This window comes from Nomascus leucogenys, chromosome 22a (assembly GCF_006542625.1).
Source record: "Nomascus leucogenys isolate Asia chromosome 22a, Asia_NLE_v1, whole genome shotgun sequence".
NCBI lineage: Eukaryota > Metazoa > Chordata > Mammalia > Primates > Hylobatidae > Nomascus > Nomascus leucogenys.
The window spans coordinates 115871331-115890519 of record NC_044402.1 but is presented as its reverse complement, the minus strand read 5'-3'; the positions used below and the strand labels follow the sequence as shown (position 1 = coordinate 115890519).

General features: G+C 39.6%; 1 protein-coding gene across 30 annotated transcripts in view; it reads left to right on the top strand.

The window, feature by feature from the left end:
- The window catches only part of FN1 (fibronectin 1), a 75004-nt gene extending 56275 nt beyond the window's left edge, over window positions 1–18729 (top strand). For 4 of the 30 annotated variants that reach the window (XM_012498416.2, XM_012498272.2, XM_030803726.1 and 1 more), the window contains 14 exons: window positions 232–419; window positions 1287–1374; window positions 2850–3026; window positions 3812–3901; window positions 4137–4316; window positions 6101–6190; window positions 7153–7419; window positions 7513–7619; window positions 9092–9230; window positions 11521–11685; window positions 13944–14069; window positions 14589–14695; window positions 17520–17630; window positions 17959–18729. In XM_012498416.2, coding sequence (XP_012353870.1) covers window positions 232–419; window positions 1287–1374; window positions 2850–3026; window positions 3812–3901; window positions 4137–4316; window positions 6101–6190; window positions 7153–7419; window positions 7513–7619; window positions 9092–9230; window positions 11521–11685; window positions 13944–14069; window positions 14589–14695; window positions 17520–17630; window positions 17959–18030 — 1907 coding nt within the window. In that variant the 3' untranslated portion in view covers window positions 18031–18729. The other 26 variants (XM_012498324.2, XM_030803728.1, XM_030803717.1 and 23 more) reach the window with 11 other exon arrangements.
- The last annotated feature ends 460 nt before the right edge of the window (window positions 18730–19189 follow it).

The window sequence follows — 19189 nt, the reverse complement described above, 5'->3', positions numbered from 1 at the left end:
TACCCAAATGTTTTCAGTGATTCTGAGAATTGGTGGATATAAACACATTTCTCAGCAAACACTTTCTTCATTTTGCATCCCTTATTGTACTTTCTTGTACTGAATCTTTGCTTGACCAGGGAACCCACCTAACCCAACAAGAACAATCCATTCTACTTCTTGGAACTCACTTTATTTTCTTTTTTCCCCATTTCCTATAAGATAACCTCTAACCAATGACAATCCCGACAGCTATTCCTGCACCAACGGACCTGAAGTTCACTCAGGTCACACCCACGAGCCTGAGCGCCCAGTGGACACCACCCAATGTTCAGCTCACTGGATATCGAGTGCGGGTGACCCCCAAGGAGAAGACCGGACCAATGAAAGAAATCAACCTTGCTCCTGACAGCTCATCTGTGGTTGTATCAGGACTTATGGTAAGACATGACCATTGTTCATTGGAATAAAGATGAGATCATCTCTAACACAGTTTCTAAGGTGGTAAAAATATAATATAATAAATCTAACTGTTCTTTTCCTCTGCATCAAATAATCTTATTGTAATTTTTATATCAACAGAATTCCTTTATGTTGACCTAAGTTTTCCAGATGACTATTGGGACAGAATTTTATAAATAGCTTGGGATTTTGTGCAGCTCTTTTAGATGTATTGTGCTTATTTTAAAAGGTTGTGGGGGGCAATTTACATATCCATTGGTTGAATGCATAAATAGACTTAGTTATGCATTTTCTGAGCTCTGTTACCTTGGTAAAGAATATTTTACAGTTTGTACCAGTCTACCTTGACCCTACCCTCATTAGAACATTTTAAAATCCTTCTAGACATACATGCAGAAAACTGCTAGGAACCTAGGGGACTAATGTACCTCTTAACACAAGGCCAGTTTCAGGGGAAACTACAGAAAGAGGGTTCAGAGACAAAATGGAACATTCTCTTTGCCTGTCTATGATAAGGAAAAAATTATGATTTGCATCTGTCAGATCATAAAAAAGAAAAATATGCTAATACCCACTTTCCTCATTTTTTTACCAGCTTAGTTTAAGTATATAATCTATGGCTTACTTAAGCTTAACCGCTAAGAGCATTTTAAAATTGATAACTAAATACACTGATCACCTGCACTGTAGGAATGAAATTAATCTAGGAATTTTCAAGGTTGTGAGTTTTGCTGGTTTGTTTATTTTTTATTTTCTAACCATCGCATTTATCTAATGCTGTAGTGAAACTCCCTGGGTTTCAGCTGAGGACATTGCTAAAGCTCACCATGCCCTTATTTCTCTAGGTGGCCACCAAATATGAAGTGAGTGTCTATGCTCTTAAGGACACTTTGACAAGCAGACCAGCTCAGGGAGTTGTCACCACTCTGGAGAGTGAGTAACAAAATGTCTTCATATGGACAAACCTTCTGTATAGACAAAAATTAAAGAATGGTAAAGCAGCGGGGTTCAGTGGCTCATGTCTAAAATCCAAGCACTTTGGGAAGCTGAGGCGGGAGCGTCACTTGAGGCCAGGAGTTTGAGACCTACCCGGGCAACATAGCAAGGCCCTGTTTCTTAAAAAAAATAAATAAAATAAATGATTTTTTAGATTTATATGTTAACAGTGGGATGAGTTCTAATTTGAAAATCGATTTGATTGCCTTTTTGATGCATGACTGTCATCTTTTATACTCCTTCAGAAAGGGGCCTACTGACCCATAAAATGGAATCACTTCATAAGCTTATCATGTTGATGTTATGGACCAGGACTGACATCTAGTTTATACTCTACTTGTTAGAATTTGTTTTCATAGAGCTAAGCTTGGGGAGACCCCACTGGCTTCTGCTATATCTTAACAATGCATATTAGGCCATTCTTGCTTTATTAGAAAGAAATACCTGAGACTGGGTAATTTCTAAAGAAAAGAGTCTTAACTGGCCCACAGGCCTGCAGGCTTTACAGGAAGCATGGTGCTGGTATCTTCTTGGCTTCTAGGGAGGTCTTGGGAAGCTTACTCACGGTGGAAGGCCAAGGGGGAGCAGGCACATCACATGGCTATGGCAAAAGCACGACCGAGAGAGAGAGAGACAGTTGTGGAGAAGGACCTCACACATTTAAATGACCCAGTCTCTTGAGAACTCACTGTCATAAAGAGGGCACCAAGCCACAAGGGATCTGCCCCCATGACCCAAACACCTCTCACCAGGCCCCACCTCCAGCATTGGAGAATGCAACTCAACAGATATTTGGACAGGGACAAATATTCAAATTATATCACAGCACAGTAACCATTGGACAAAATCAGGCTTAGATTCTAGCCTTCTGTTTTATCAACACCTTGATGTATGCCTTTTCAAAAGTCAGGTAAAGTGTCAAAGTTTTATCGTTTATAAAAGAGGGATGGCATTGTACCTGTTGAGAGAAAATACAAAATACTTGCCGTAATATTAGACACACACACACACTCTCTCTCTCTCTCACACTCTCACACACACACACACAGTTGTTAGCTGGCCATGTTATTATAACTCCTACCACACATATTTTTACATTATAATACATTAATAATTTTAATATTTATTGAAGTATTTGTAGATACTATAAAGCCAGCCCTGGGAACCACTGGTAGTATCTATAAAGCTTCTCAGTTCTTCAAAATAAAATGTCTGAGAGGTAGATATTTTCATATTTTGTAATTACAGTTGACCTTTCTCTCTGAATGCCAAAGGAGATAATCTACACATTACTAGTTATATATTTCTTGAAATGGATGAATTTGATATATACCAAGGAAATGTTTTAAAATACCAAAACTTTACATGGATGACCCAAGCAGGCACTAATCTCTAGCTATGCTCCTGTGCAGATGTCAGCCCACCAAGAAGGGCTCGTGTGACAGATGCTACTGAGACCACCATCACCATTAGCTGGAGAACCAAGACCGAGACAATCACTGGCTTCCAAGTTGATGCTGTTCCAGCCAATGGCCAGACTCCAATCCAGAGAACCATCAAGCCAGATGTCAGAAGCTATACCATCACAGGTCAGGGAACTCATTGCACTAACCACATTTGTTAACAAATATCCACAATGTAAACAGGCTTATTAATTGTTCTACGACCCACAATGATAAAATTTATTTTCAGTGTTATCATAATCACCCAGTTTTAGAACGTTATTTTCACGCTATGATCAGAAATAGTTTTGTCCTTTAAATGTCTGATTTCGTGTAATATTTGTCATGGAAGTGGTATAAGTTTCAATCAACAAGTTTGATCTTTCATCATTGTGCCCTTTCTTATTTAAAAAATTATAAGGTTTAAAACTAAAAGAAATAAAAAATAGTGATGTATAGATCTTAGCATTAGTATAGATTAAAAGGCATAGTTAATATAAAAGTAAACAATACTACTTAATAAAGATCAAAATTGTAATCAAAGAATATTCAATATCTGAGGTCTTTTTTAGCTTTTTAAAATTGTGATTCCAAGGCTCAACTATTGACCATCTGATTACGGTGAAGAGAAAACCTCAGTAAGTGGCTGCTCCCCATTCTGCAAGAGGGCCTCTTCCAACATAGCATTTTTGCTTTCCAGAATTTACTTTAGCCAGTGTCCTTGTCTGCATCAGTGATTCACTTTCGAGATACGTTTCTTGTTAACAGTTAACATCCATACCATACTCTACTTTACTGTTCAAATGTGGACCACTTTGGTAGTCTATATAAATATGGGATGACAGAAGAACCCAGAAAAATTGCAGGCTAGCCTGAGAATTCTCCTAGTAAAAAGCAAGAACTGGTAAAAATCATCTCTTCTCAAATCCCAGGTTTACAACCAGGCACTGACTACAAGATCTACCTGTACACCTTGAACGACAATGCCCGGAGCTCCCCTGTGGTCATCGATGCCTCCACTGGTAACTATACTTTCTACTGGAGAAATGCCTCTGACTTGTATGCAGTCAGTCTCATGAACTCAAAAAATAAATGTGAGGCAGATATTTTTGTATTATAGATTCCAGAGAATCCTTTTTCCCGTTTACAGTATTCTCAGATTCCTTTAAGTGTGTTTAGAAGGACTCAGAAGAAAAGTGTGGGAGTAATTTTCTTGGTTATTTGCCTTCTTAGAGACTTAATTTTGTTTTCTTTCAGCCATTGATGCACCATCCAACCTGCGTTTCCTGGCCACCACACCCAATTCCTTGCTGGTATCATGGCAGCCGCCACGTGCCAGGATTACCGGCTACATCATCAAGTATGAGAAGCCTGGGTCTCCTCCCAGAGAAGTGGTCCCTCGGCCCCGCCCTGGTGTCACAGAGGCTACTATTACTGGTATTGCTGCTTCCATGCTGTCATTTTCCTTCTTACTACCTAGGACACATGAAGTCCTTAGCAAACTCCCACGCCGTCTTTGATACTGTGTCATGAGAATGCGAAACTCTGTTCCTGATAACCTCAAAAAGCATTCTCTGTGTAGGAGTGGTAAAGCTTAATACATCCCAAAAGGCATGAGTGAAGGAAAATGCAATTTCAAGACTGTCCTAATGGCATGACGAAACTCATGTTTTCCTTTTGCTGCAAGTTTGCCAGATACCTGTCAATTCAGTCCTGGAGAAAGATATTTTTCAAAGCATACTAGCTGATTGTGATTCTGTCATTACACTCAGCTCTCTATAGATATGGCAATCTTGCAGGACTTGCCAGAGCACCACCTGCCATTGACCTTGTGGACCACTATCACAGGATAGGTCCTGAGGCAGAGCAATCTCAACCACCCACATTGGAAGAATGCCTGGAATGGGGAATAAGAGGTTGGCTACCTCGGTGGGAAAGACTATAAGCCTCTAGTATTATTTTTGCCTAAGAGATGAAATATTTAAACTATGTGTATTAGTCTGTTTTCATACTGCTATAAAGAGGTTTAATTGACTCACAGTTCCTCATGGCTGGGGAGGCCTCAGAAAATGTACAATCATGGTGGAAGGGAAAACAGGCATGTCTTACATGGCAGCAGGAGAGAGAAGCACAAAGGAGGAACCTGCAGATACTTACCAAACTATCAGATCTTGTGAGAACTATCATGAGAACAGCCTGGGGGAATCACGCCATGATCCAATCACCTCCTTTCCTCAATACATGGGGATTACAATTCCAGATGTTGGATGCGGACACAGAGCCAAACCATATCAGTCTGTATAGAGTATCACCTGGACTTTACAATTCCCACAGAACATACAGACCTTAGAAGGAGACACTGGCTTTTTAGAATTGGGGGGAACAGGAAAATAGAAGCAGACATGAGAAGAATTGAACTAGACACTTCCCAGAGGCTGCACAAACACTGGCCAATCTCTCCTACTCTTCACTTGCCTTTAGTTTCACTTTTCATTGATCTGCCACTGAGGACTGCTTGGTTATTAGGCCTAAGTAGATTCATGTATATAATCTGCAGGACTGTCTTTCAAATTTATATTCCAGTGGTAGTACATGATGCTGATAGATTTTCTTGAATTCAAAAAGGCAAATAAGACCACATGTTAAAAGAATACCCTGCAAAGGCCGGGCGCGGTGGCTCATGCCTGTAATCCCAGCACTTTGGCAGGCCGAGGCAGGCAGATCACAAGGTCAGGAGATCGAGACCATCCTGGCTAACACAGTGAAACCCCGTCTCTACTAAAAATACAAAAAAAGAATTAGCCAGGCATGGTGATGGGCGTCTGTAGTCCCAGCTACTCAGGTGGCTGAGGCAGGAGAATGGCTGAACCCAGGAAGTGGAGCTTGCAGTGAGCCGAGATCGCACCACTGCACTCCAGCCTGGGCAACAGAGTGAGACTCCGTCTTAAAAAAAAAAAAAAAAAGAATACCCTGGAAAAGTTAGCCAAAGAGTGTCTATTCAGGTGTCAGATATGACAGTAAGATAATTAACTTGCGAAGTGGACTATATGCAGGATATTTGGGTGTTTATGGAGGAAAAGTGAAGTCGATTTTACCTTCAAGAGGCCAACAGCCAGCTGGAGAGGAAGTGCCTGCTCCCAGTAGCGTCTGCTGGTGAGACCGACTTCCACTTGACTAGCTGAGCCCATTGACATAATGCGATGGTTCTATTCTCCCTTCAGGCCTGGAACCGGGAACCGAATATACAATTTATGTCATTGCCCTGAAGAATAATCAGAAGAGCGAGCCCCTAATTGGAAGGAAAAAGACAGGTAAGAGTATCTTGCAGGTAACAAGGAGAAAGTTAGGACAAAACTAATAACAAATGAGCAATCTTGCAATATGAAAAGGTTCTCCATGTTTTGATGCATTTCTTGTGATTTTTTTTCTAACAGCATAGGGTATATATTGCATTCTTTAATAGGAGGAATAATTTAACATACTGCAGAGTTTGGTTTTATTTTATTTCTTTACTACAGCCACTCAATATAAAGCCTTGTTATTCGCCTTTTAAAAATTCAAACAAGATGTTAAAATGTAAAACCAAGTTGCTATCATTGCTCTTCTTTTATACCTTCTGTTGAATTTTAAAATGTTTCCTTTTTTAAAGGAGGGAGAGAAACCTCTCACATTTATCTCTATTTGGTTTCTACAACTTAGAGCTAAATAATGTCTTTTGCATCCAGTTTCAGTTAATTTCAAGAAAATGCTGTATTCGTGATAGGAAAATTTAAAAAATGAGCATGTGTGTTTTATCTATTTTTACCATTTCAAACCATGAAAAACTGTTGAGCCAAACCTCTGTAATTCTCATACTTATGACACTGATATGATTAGTCTGGATTCTACTTCCTACAACTTGCTTCTCAAATTTAAAAAAGAAAGAAAGAGAAAGACTGCACATTTCAGTTCCATTAGGTTTAATTTGAGCAGAGGCAGCTTCTATTCTTTAAACAGCTCAGCTCTGTTCTTTAAACAGCTCAGCGGTTTAAAGCTGTGTGTATGATAAATTCATACTAACACTTTTTTCTTTCTAAACTATAAAGAAACCTTTGAGAAAAATCCTAAAGATTTCTTTCTGGAAAAAGTGTTTTGTGATCTCAGAACTGCTCATTTTCTGGTGACTTTTATCAAATTGATGAAGTCATTGTTGCCTGAATCGATTATTATCACTGCTGCTACTTCCTGGAGCTTAATGCACTTTGCTTTTTTGGCTCTAACCTCTCTTGGCTAGACGAGCTTCCCCAACTGGTAACCCTTCCACACCCCAATCTTCATGGACCAGAGATCTTGGATGTTCCTTCCACAGTTCAAAAGACCCCTGTCATCACCCACCCTGGGTATGACACTGGAAATGGTATTCAGCTTCCTGGCACTTCTGGTCAGCAACCCAGTGTTGGGCAACAAATGATCTTTGAGGAACATGGTTTTAGGCGGACCACACCGCCCACAACGGCCACCCCCATAAGGCATAGGCCAAGACCATACCCGCCGAATGTAGGTGAGGAGATCCAAATTGGTCACATCCCCAGGGAAGATGTAGACTATCACCTCTACCCACATGGTCCGGGACTCAATCCAAATGCCTCTACAGGACAAGAAGCTCTCTCTCAGACAACCATCTCATGGGCCCCATTCCAGGACACTTCTGAGTACATCATTTCATGTCATCCTGTTGGCACTGATGAAGAACCCTTACAGGTAATTAATTTTTCTCTTCACTTCTCATGGGGCAGCACAGAAAGGAGTAAGTTAGGTAACTGAAGTGACCAGCCCTTGGATAAAAAGTGGCTTCATGGCCAGGTGTGATGGCTCACCCCTGTAATCCCAGCACTTTGGGAGGCCGAGGCAGGTGGATCACTTGAGGTCAGGAGTTCAAGACCAGCCTGGCCAAAATGGTGAAACCTCGTCTCTTGGAAAAAAAAAAAGTGGCTTCGCTTCTAGAACCACTTAGAAGATGGCACATTTAAGCCCTGCTTTTTTTTTTTTTAATCCCAATATGGCTCTACTTTGGAGGACATACCAGAGAGTCACTAGCTTTTATTTCATAGAGAAAATGAAGCTATTTCTATTATTCTCACACATTTGAGGTTCTTTTTGAGTAAGATAGACAAAGAGATGATTCTAGAAAAGAAAAATATTCTACCTGAACTTCCATTTGTGTGCAGAAGTCTAAAATACTACCTTTACGATTTGTCCTTGAAGAACCCCACTATCTACAATATGTCTAAAGAAAAAAAAAAAAAAACAGGTGAAGCTGTGCATAGCAGCTGATAAGTGATTGATTCTCTAAAACTTATATTCTTTAATTTGTGTTGACAGTATCAATTTTTTTTTTTTTCCCCGAGACGGAGTCTTGCTCTGTCGCCCAGGCTGGAGTGCAGTGGCATGATCTCGGCTCACTGCAACCTCTGCCTCCCAGGTTCAAGCGATTCTCCTGCCTCAGCCTCCCAAATAGCTGGGATTACAAGCATGTGCCACCACACCCAGCTAATTTTTGTATTTTTAGTAGAGACGGGGTTTCACAATGTTGGCCAGGATGGTCTCGATCTCCTGACCTCGTGATCCGCCCGCCTTGGCATCCCAAAGTGCTGGGACTACAAGCATGAGCCACCCACTACACCCGGCCCACTGACAGTATCAATTTTTTTGTGTTGTTACTTTTAGAAAGTGGCAGAATTTAAAAACTGACAATACTGTAGGAAATTTATGAGCTTAGAAACATGAGTTTGAGGATTTGCCCAACTGTTTTAAGGACGCCACACTGGGGTCAGATGTCACCTGAAGGAGGATGGCTGTGCCTCCCATATAGTGCAGTGTCCAGGTTTTATGTGAAGCAAACATGGCCAGGGCTTCCAGAGGGCTTATGCAGACCTGCGACTGAAGCAAGATCAAGGGCAGGCCGTCTCTAGTATTGTCAAGGGCTCCTGGTAACTATGGAGCACATAGGTAGATTGTTGGCAGGAAAATCTGGCAGGAATGATAGCCCGTATCCTTGTTCCATTTCTCTCCTCAGCTGGTTAGGACCACTATACCCTCCCTCTTCTTTTTGTTTTTTGTTTTTTGTCTTCCTTTGCTTTGTTTAAACAGTGAGGGTTATTGGTAAGAGGAGAGCCCATGTCATTCCTCACTATAATGCTTTCTCTCTGCTTTGGATGTACCGATAATTGCAGTTCAGGGTTCCTGGAACTTCTACCAGTGCCACTCTGACAGGCCTCACCAGAGGTGCCACCTACAACATCATAGTGGAGGCACTGAAAGACCAGCAGAGGCATAAGGTTCGGGAAGAGGTTGTTACCGTGGGCAACTCTGGTATGTAAACACGTATTATTTAGACACAGGCTCCCCTCTGCTCTACACCAGAGATGGGCTTTTCTGTTGACTGTACCTTTGTTCCCATTGTCCTTTTATCTTTGGGATTTAATGCAACACATCAACATGAAATACATGAGCAACTTTATATTAAATTAATCTCTCCCCCACCGCCTGCCATATCCTGTTGTCTTCATAAAATGCATACGTAATTGACAAGACTCTCAAATGGTGATATGATTACAGATCTAGAAGGGACTTCAAATATTATTTAGTACAACACTGAGTCCTTACTTATGAGTATCTGAGTTGATATAGGGCACAGATTTCCTGATGTCTTTTCCCAGACCCTCTCCATCTCACCATGCTGCTGTCCTCTTCAGTGATTAGATACTGAAACGATTACCTATAAAGAAAATACCCCTTCTGCAGACACGGGGACAGTTGGCTTTAGCTCCTGATATAAAATGCTACCAACACTGTGCATTTCTGTCTGCAGAGAATGTTATTCCAATGTTAATCCATTTTTCCAATGTTATTTCCATTTTTTTCCAATGTTATTTCCATTTTTTTTCTGACTATATAGGTCAAAAGCTTCTATAGAGGTTAAAAGATCATTGACTCTTCTTTGTAGCACCTGGGAAATCCTTTCAAATCAGTAGTGTGCCACCTGGCTGCTCAATTTGCAGCAGCTGAAGATTCACCAAGGCACATGAGATAGGGGATAATCAAAACCGTGAATCCCAAATCTTCCAAGAGGAGAGTTCTCTACTCCACACCAACAGGGAGTGCTAAGTCCTGTCTTTGCCAAGTGACAGATTTTATTCCTAAGGCCAGTTGCTTAATTTTAGCCTCTTCCCTCATCTGATAGAAGACTGTGCTACTTTACATGTATAAATTCCTGTGAATTAAGCAGTTGAGCATTTGGCTGGAGAGAGGTTGGGAGGAGATTATTTTGTGTTTGTTGTATTACATATCCACAGTAACGCTTATCTTTGCCTTTTGTGGCTTTACTAGTAGAATGCCATATGAACAGAATTTTCAAGAGCAAAAAGGTCTTTGTGCTTTTCTAAGTCATTTTTTTTTTTTTTTAAAGATTCCATCTCTTTAACTTTAGTTAGGATGGAATTTTAACTCCTGGCTCTTTTGAGTATAGAAACCCCTAGTAACAATTTAAGTTCCTTCCATTTTTCTTTTAAATTCCTTATTCCCAGCAGCAGTATTCTACATTCTAACCAGGTTCTCCCAGCTTTGAGACGTCTCAGACTTACCAGCTCTCCAAAACGCTATTATCTTCAAGGGTGACGCCTTTGAAAAATTAGGCACCTCAAATATCTACTGCTTTTGAGCTTTTGAGTTTTGCACTGTAAAAAGAAAAATACACAGTGGGATTTTAAGTCAAAGTAAATTAGTTTATTTAATTTTTAGGGAATAATTTGAAGCATGCTTTGTTTGCATAGATTTTTTTAAAATAAGCTTTTCCAAATCATAAACAGATAAGATCTTAGGTAACATGAAAAGACTCCCTTACTTATTCCTAAATCATCTGTATTCCAAGGGCATTTTCTTATTTGGAACAGTTGACCTCATTGATAAAGCAGTCTCCCTACTATAATAACAAGGTCCAAAATCTGGGCTTTCTGCACTATTATGCAAAAATTACAATAATAAAAGTGAAACTTACATTATAATGGTATATTAAAATGCTAAGACTTTTGCATTATAAGCAAAAGACAGCCTTTAATAATTATTCTTTACTTAGTGAACACTTTCTAAGTCTTGGAAAAGGGTCAATGTTCTGAATTCATGACCTTATATAATCTTCACAAGATTCCCCAGGAGGTATAGATATTTTTATTATTACCCTAGTATTGCAGATGAGGGAAGCAAGGCAGAGCCATGTTAAATAGCTAGCCCAAGGTCACTCAGGTACTAATGGAGAGGCGTCACTAGGCTTTGCATCCCACTAAAGTTCTCAACTAGCTTAAATTGCCTCAAGATCTGTTCCATGTTCTATAAAGTAGTTTCAACAGAAAGGGCAATTATTTTAGAAGCAAGGGAAAAATAAAATATGGGCTTCCTGTTGGATGCCTGTGACACGTGTCCACTGACTACATCTAACCATGGTTTTTTAGAGCAGTTAATGCCTTGATAGGACAGATGAATGTCTTTTAATCCTCCTGGAATTTTTGTTTAGATTAAGTCATTGTATACAACCATTCTGTTTTCTTCTTACGGTCCAAATCAATTAATAAGATGTCTCTTTTTGCTTTTTCTTCCTTTTCTTCAGTCAACGAAGGCTTGAACCAACCTACAGATGACTCGTGCTTTGACCCCTACACAGTTTCCCATTATGCCGTTGGAGATGAGTGGGAACGAATGTCTGAATCAGGCTTTAAACTGTTGTGCCAGTGCTTAGGCTTTGGAAGTGGTCATTTCAGATGTGATTCATCTAGTGAGTAGTTGCTTTGTCCATCCACTTGCGTGTTCGTCTCCTCAAGTTCCATGCATGCACTCATGTGCCAAGGAAGCATGTTTGGAAAACACAGGTTCTTCCAAACATGAAGCAAACAAGGGAATACTGTTTGACTCGAAGTAATATTTTGCATCATAGAAAAATGATGGGAAATTTTACTTGTTGGACATGGCTTCATTTCAAGGGTTGTATGCCAATACAACTATTAATTAAACATAAGATTATGGTACTAATTTGATTTTTGAAATTTTCTGTGAAAACAAATTAATAAAGACTTTTGGAACCAGGTCTAATTAAGAGTATTAGAGACACAGAAAAATCTCAAATCTCTTTTAATCTTCAGTGTTGAGTGAGATCAGAGGTTCTTCAGTGTTGAGTGAGATCAGAGGTGAACATTTAGACTCAAAAACACTGTCTCCTTCAACATAAACCAAACATGCACGTATCATAGTACCCATGCACACACTTTTGCATCACACATATAGCCCAAGTAGCTTGAATGTTGCTAGAAATATAAAAGAAAAAACAGATAATCTGCTTTTAGATAATTAAAAATCAACTTGAATTGATAAATGTTTGATTTTCAAATTCTAATAGGTTTTAATTTTCAAATTTTTTAACTTAAAATGTGCCAGGAAATATCTATTATGCTTTGAGATTTAGGATTAGAATTTATAAACCTTTCATCTATTCTTTGTGTTTAGGAGATGTGATGATTATTGACAATTGGTTCATTTTTATAGGTGTTGACCGTTATGCCTATAAATAAGCCTCTTATAGACATACAGAAATCATATCCTGTGGAATTAGAATATAAGACTTGGTAAAAAAGATTTTCAAAGTATTTTACTTAACTTGTATACTTGAAATCATTTAATCCAGACTGAAGTTGTAAAAGCCAGCCAATGTTTTCAATATAGACTTCCATGTTTGACCATCTGAAAATGAAAAACACTAAAAACATCATATGCTGTTTAGGAGCTGGAAATTTTAATATTTGACTTCAAGTAGGTGGTTTTTAACTCCTGAAATTGAACTACATTTAAGTTTGTATGTTTATTACCTGTTTGAGCACTTAGGTGCAATTGTGGGAGCAGGGGATGTCAAGTTCATTTATGTGACTCTTTGGCTCAACTTACATAATCTTTGTTTTGATATCATAGTTGTCTAATTATTTTACTTTGTAGCTTAAGGCAGGCTGAATTGTTGATAAAATGGAAAAAGTAGTATATTGTTATATAAGCTACTGAGGTGTTATGTTGTATAAGCCCTGGAGGTTAAAAAGTCATCTCTTATGTATAGTAGTTAAAGGCATATAACTGTGACTTTTAGATATTCCACAGAACCAGACTTATTTGATGTGGATAATAACCAATGATTTAGCATTTTGTTTGCTTTTGTTTTGTTTTATCCAGGTTCATTTTTTTACTCTTCCCATGTACACGAAACAGCTGGTGGCATGTAGAGATCAGCTGATCCTTGTTTTATGGTTAATTGAACTACTTTGTATCCAGGGTTTCTGCAAATCCAAAAGTGATTTTTCATCTAGGATCTATTCCTAACGGTCTACTCCAATCCCACTTTAGTTTTCCACAATTTTAAATCTTAATAGTGAGAATTCAAATGAAAGTCATTTCATTTGACTATTCTGATGACATGATTGTGGCAGAATAAATTGGGTCTTAAAATGCCCTAGAAAATGGTAAATGATAAAAAATAATATTTTAATATTCAACCAAAGAAATGGCCCATTGGCCAGGCGTGGTGGCTCACACCTGTAATCCCAGCACTTTGGGAGGCCGAGGCGGGCAGATCACCTGAGCTCAGGAGTTTGAGACCAGCCTACCCAACATGGTAAAACCCCATCTCTACAAAAAATACAAAAAAAAAAAAATTCGCATTGTGGGGAGTGCCTGTAATCCCAGCTACTCAGGAGGCTGAGGCAGGATAACTGCATGAACCCAGGAGATGGAGGTTGCAGTGAGCCGAGATTGCACCACTTCACTCCAGCCTGGGTGACAGAGCAAGACTCTGTCTCAAAAAAAAATAAATAAATAAAAAGTAAATAAATAAATAGAATAAAATAAATGGCCCATTATAGGGGTTTGTACCTTTAACTTGCTATTTCTTCCAGATCGTGGTTCTGAAGACCCTGTGACACGTCCCAGTTTACCTACTGTCTTGTGAGTCAGAATATACAAATAACCTTTTGGTCCTGACTTTCCCCACCCCTACAGGATGGTGCCATGACAATGGTGTGAACTACAAGATTGGAGAGAAGTGGGACCGCCAGGGAGAAAATGGCCAGATGATGAGCTGCACGTGTCTTGGGAATGGAAAAGGAGAATTCAAGTGTGACCCTCGTAAGTCATCACAGATAATTTTTAGTGCCTTATTAAGCATTCTCACTTTCATTATCAGGCTGTAACTCTCATTCACAGAAATGATTGGAGACTTTAGGTCTCCTTGAGGAGTGAACAGTGGGTTTCTTAATCTTTTGATTTGGGAAACTGGAGACAAGCTTCAAAAATGAGTCATGATTTAATGTTATTACAGGACACTTTAGCACTTTTCCAACCTGAGTATTTTGACCATTATCTGCAGTAAAATGCTACAAAGAAGCTTTACTGGTCTGTAGATTCAACTTTTAAAATATGATTTCCATCTTCCCATTGGACCCTTTCCAGTGTATTAGGTCTAATTTTTGGAAATGCCACCCTAAGATCTGTATAGTAGTACTTCTCTTATGGATGATTCACATAAATATGTGGAATTTGTGCTGTGATGATACAAATTTAGGACAGAAATAGAACCCACCCCTAGATCAAGTTTGCAGTATTGTTCTTAGCTTACGTGTGCATCTGTCTTGTGTCTATATGCAGATGAGGCAACGTGTTATGATGATGGGAAGACGTACCACGTAGGAGAACAGTGGCAGAAGGAATATCTCGGTGCCATTTGCTCCTGCACGTGCTTTGGAGGCCAGCGGGTAAGACCGGATGTGCCAGGCTCCCTACAAGTTAGATAAGATAAAGTGTGGGCTCCTGCGAGGGTGTCGTACACACAGGAGTGGCAGAGACCCTTCGGAAGTATTAAAATACCACATTTCCTGTTGGCATACAGCTGCTGACCTAGAGTTCTAGAGTAGCTCTGTCTACCTTACATGCCATTCAGCCATTCATTCTTTCTATTACTCTTAGTAGAAAGCATGAATGGCATGTAAAGTACCAAAGACACAAGAATTGAGTCATTCTTAATAGCAATACCTGTCATTTATACGATGTTAGAATCATTTTCCTAAGCTCCCTAGCATGTCAGAGAGAGACACTATTTACACTGAGAAAAAGTGAAGCAGAGATACTATTCAAATTAATTAGTGGTAAATAGAATGTGTTTCATTTCAGCTGGTTCTCCCCATCCTGGGCAGCCTGAGACCCTCCCCTCCCCTACTATTCTCAGGCTGCTTCTATTTTTCAGCAAAGTGTTAAGTGCAGTGTAGCTCTAGGCCTCCAGCTCCATTCTGATGGACAGGTATCCCCATGGCAACGTTGTTAAATATTTTGAATATCTCAGATGTAAGAAAATGCCACTTCTTTTACCCTCTCTCTTGATTCAGAACAAATCCTTGTTATAGGTCTAGCACTGTGCTAAGCAGTATAGGAAAAACAGAGGAAATGAGAAATGGCTTGGCTCTTAATGATATAGTTGAAGATGTTAAATTAGCATACATTTCGAAGTCAAGCTAATTAAATTCTAAGTGGGTCTGACAAATATAGTTCTGGGTAGGCTGGAATTAGCAAGAAAGAGAAGCATGAACTGGCTGAGGTTTACGATGGCTAAGGTTTAGTTGGGAAGGGAGAAAGCAGAGAGACAGAAAGCACACCCCCTGGGATAGAAAGGAGCTGGCCCACGTGGGCTTTGGCGAGCCAACCCTCTGCCTGCTATCTTCTGGTAAGAAATTAGATGGAAAGAAATGTCTTATGGAGGGCCTTGGCAACCCATTATTTAAGCCAGTACTTCTCAACCATTTCTAAAACATGCCCAGTATAACAAAAAATAATAAGCCTTTCTCTAATGCGATTTGAAGTTTCAAAATGAAATTATGTGTAACTCAAAAGCAATGGAACGTGACAGCCCTTTGTTTTCAATGAAGACATGCCCTCCCAGCAACTCCCCAAATCCTGGTGGGTGAGGGGTGTGCTTCACACTCAAGGGTGAGACTCATTGGTTAATGCCAAATGCATTAACCGATTACAGGTATCCAAGATGCAAAGAAACATGATGGAAAATAGTCTTTGGCAAAATTAATCTTTAGGAAAATTAATCTGGCAGCAGGGGTGTTCAGGGGCCTGTCTTGGCCCCACCAGGGGCAGCCCACGGAAACTACTATGATCTTGTTTCACCCCCAGTGATTATATGGGGAGGGAGGTGCTCCCAATTCTGATGGAGGAGAATTAGAGATTGGAATTTAGATTGAATTCAGTCTCTCTCTCTCTCTCTCTCTCCCCCCAACCCCCCCCCCCCCATTAACACTTACAACGACTGTGAACATATGACCTTAGAACTCAGTCATTCTGGTATAAAACTGTGTGATGGAGAATGAATTTGCTGGGAAGTTGATTTTGGTCTCACTTCAGCATCTTCTCATTATTTATGCACATGAAACCTTTCATGTGTGACACTTACCCTATTCTCAAGTAGAGTGCTAAATGAAACATTTAAGACAGGAGTGGAAACTTCACTTTCTCATATGAAAGCAAGATTCAATGATTCTGTAAGGAGGTAGTCACGGGTATTGTGTTAGGTATTAAGGGGCATATGTGCTTAAACAGAGAAATATGTCTAAAATATTTAAATTCTAATTAAAAAAGAAAGCGATTGTATGATTTAGGGCTGCATTTTAGTTGTAAGAAAAAAGTCCAACTCAAGTTAAGCAAAAATGGCCCACTTAATGGAACAGTCCGAAGACCCACCAGCTTCAAGGGCTGCTCCAGCAATGGCGCCCGGAGTCCCTCTTGCTCCGCGTGCCTTCCCATGCACTGGCTTCATGCTTCAGTGGGGTCTCTGCTGATGGTGCCATTGATGACTGACCTCCATGAGCTTGCTTTACCCCCTCCCAGCTTAAGAACAGTAGTGAAAGAGAACGTGTCTCCTCCCATTTCCAGCAAAAACTTCAGGCAGGAGCCTCACTGGCTCAGCTTGGTCCCGTTTCCATCTCCCATGCCATCTCTGGCCAGGTGATACCATGTCACTGCCTAGGGAAGTTTAGGAAGAGTGGCAAAGTGGTGCATTAGAAAGAACATGGCCAGGGTCACCCCACCTCCTGGGCAGCAGGCACACTCCACCAGTGGTCCACTGTGTGACTTCCCTGCTCCCTCTAAGCAAGTCACTCCTCTCCTCTGGGTCTGTTTCCTCACCTATAAAATGAGAATGCTTCTTCATGTGATCTCAAGTCCCTTTTAAAATCGCTAGGATTCTTTGAAAACCTTTTCTATCGTCTAGTGCAGAGAACTTGTTGAGGAAGTTGGGATTGAAACGAGCCTCAGCAGATGGGTAAGGTTTGAACAGGAAGAGAAGACACATTTCAGGAGAAAGAAACAACATAGAGAGACAGATGTAGGTATAAGATATGGTAATAAGCCAAAATGTATTCTGAGAGTTAAAAATGCATGAAATCATCATCAAAGCTTCCTTAGTGATTAACTGCTTATATTTTGCCAGTGCATAAGATGTGAAATTTTTCTTAAACACTAAATTACGATGTCCTCAGGTTATCATAAATCCCATTTGACTTCATGTCTCTACTCTCTCAGGGCTGGCGCTGTGACAACTGCCGCAGACCTGGGGGCGAACCCAGTCCCGAAGGCACTACTGGCCAGTCCTACAACCAATATACTCAGAGATACCATCAGAGAACAAACACTGTAAGTGCATTAGCACCACGAGTGTGTTCCCTCATACTAGACAGTCTCTTTCTACAGGTTATCTTTCTTCAGAATGAACGAAATATTTTAATTTCTTTAAAAAATTCATAAATGACTTAAGTGATACACTGTATTCCATAATATAGTTTGTTGTAATTTACTTAACTCTTGAACATCTCCTATTGCCCAGTATGCTGCTAGGTTCTTGAAACTAGGGAGAAATATTATCCTATCTATAAGCAGCTGTCATGAGTCCCCACCTCCCCGCTTTTTCTGTACACTTTACAGTATTTGCCACTAATTTTTTTTCCCTCTTCTTTTTTAACAGAATGTTAATTGCCCAATTGAGTGCTTCATGCCTTTAGATGTACAGGCTGACAGAGAAGATTCCCGAGAGTAAATCTTTCCAATCCAGAGGAACAAGCATGTCTCTCTGCCAAGATCCATCTAAACTGGAGTGATGTTAGCAGACCCATCTTAGAGTTCTTGTTTCTTTCTTAAGCCCTTTGCTCTGGAGGAAGTTCTCCAGCTTCAGCTCAACTCACAGCTTCTCCAAGCATCACCCTGGGACTGTCCTGAGAGCTTTCTCATAAATGAGGGCTGCACATTGCCTGTTCTGCTTCCAAGTATTCAATACAGCTCAGTATTTTAAATGAAGTGATTCTAACTTGTGATTTGGTTTGGGATCAATAGGAAAGCATATGCAGCCAACCAAGATGCAAATGTTTTGAAATGATGTGACCAAAATTTTAAGTAGGAAAGTCACCCAAACAAACACTTCTGCTTTCACTTAAGTGTCTGGCCCACAATACTGTAGGAACAAGCATGATCTTGTTACTGTGATATTTTAAATATCCACAGTACTCACTTTTTCCAAATGATCCTAATAATTGCCTAGAAATATCTTTCTCTTACCTGTTATTTATCAATTTTTCCCAGTATTTTTATACGGAAAAAATTGTATTGAAAACACTTAGTATGCAGTTGATAAGAGGAATTTGGTATAATTATGGTGGGTGATTATTTTTTATACTGTATGTGCCAAAGCTTTACTACTGTGGAAAGACAACTGTTTTAATAAAAGATTTACATTCCACAACTTGAAGTTCATCTATTTGATAATAAGGCACCTTCGGGGGAAATAATTCTTGTGAATGTTCTTTTTCAATTCAGCAAATATTTGAAAATCTATGATGTGCAAGTCTCTAATTGTTTATTTCAGTCCAAGATTTTCTAAGTCAGTTGCTACAAAAACTGATTCGTTTTTGTCACTTCATCTCTTCACTAATGGAGATAGCTTTACATTTTCTGCTTTAATAGATTTAAGTGGACCCAAATATTTATTAATTAAAATTGCTAGTTTACCCTTCAGAAGTATAACAGAAATAATCTTTAGTTGCTCTTTTCTAACCATTGTAATTCTTCCCTTCCTCCCTCCACCTTTCCTTCCTTTATTGAATAAACCTCTGTTCAAAGAGATTGCCTGCAAGGAAAATAAAAATGACTAAGATATTAAAAGTATTTGAATAGTATAATATGGAGGAGTTTTATCTTAGGGA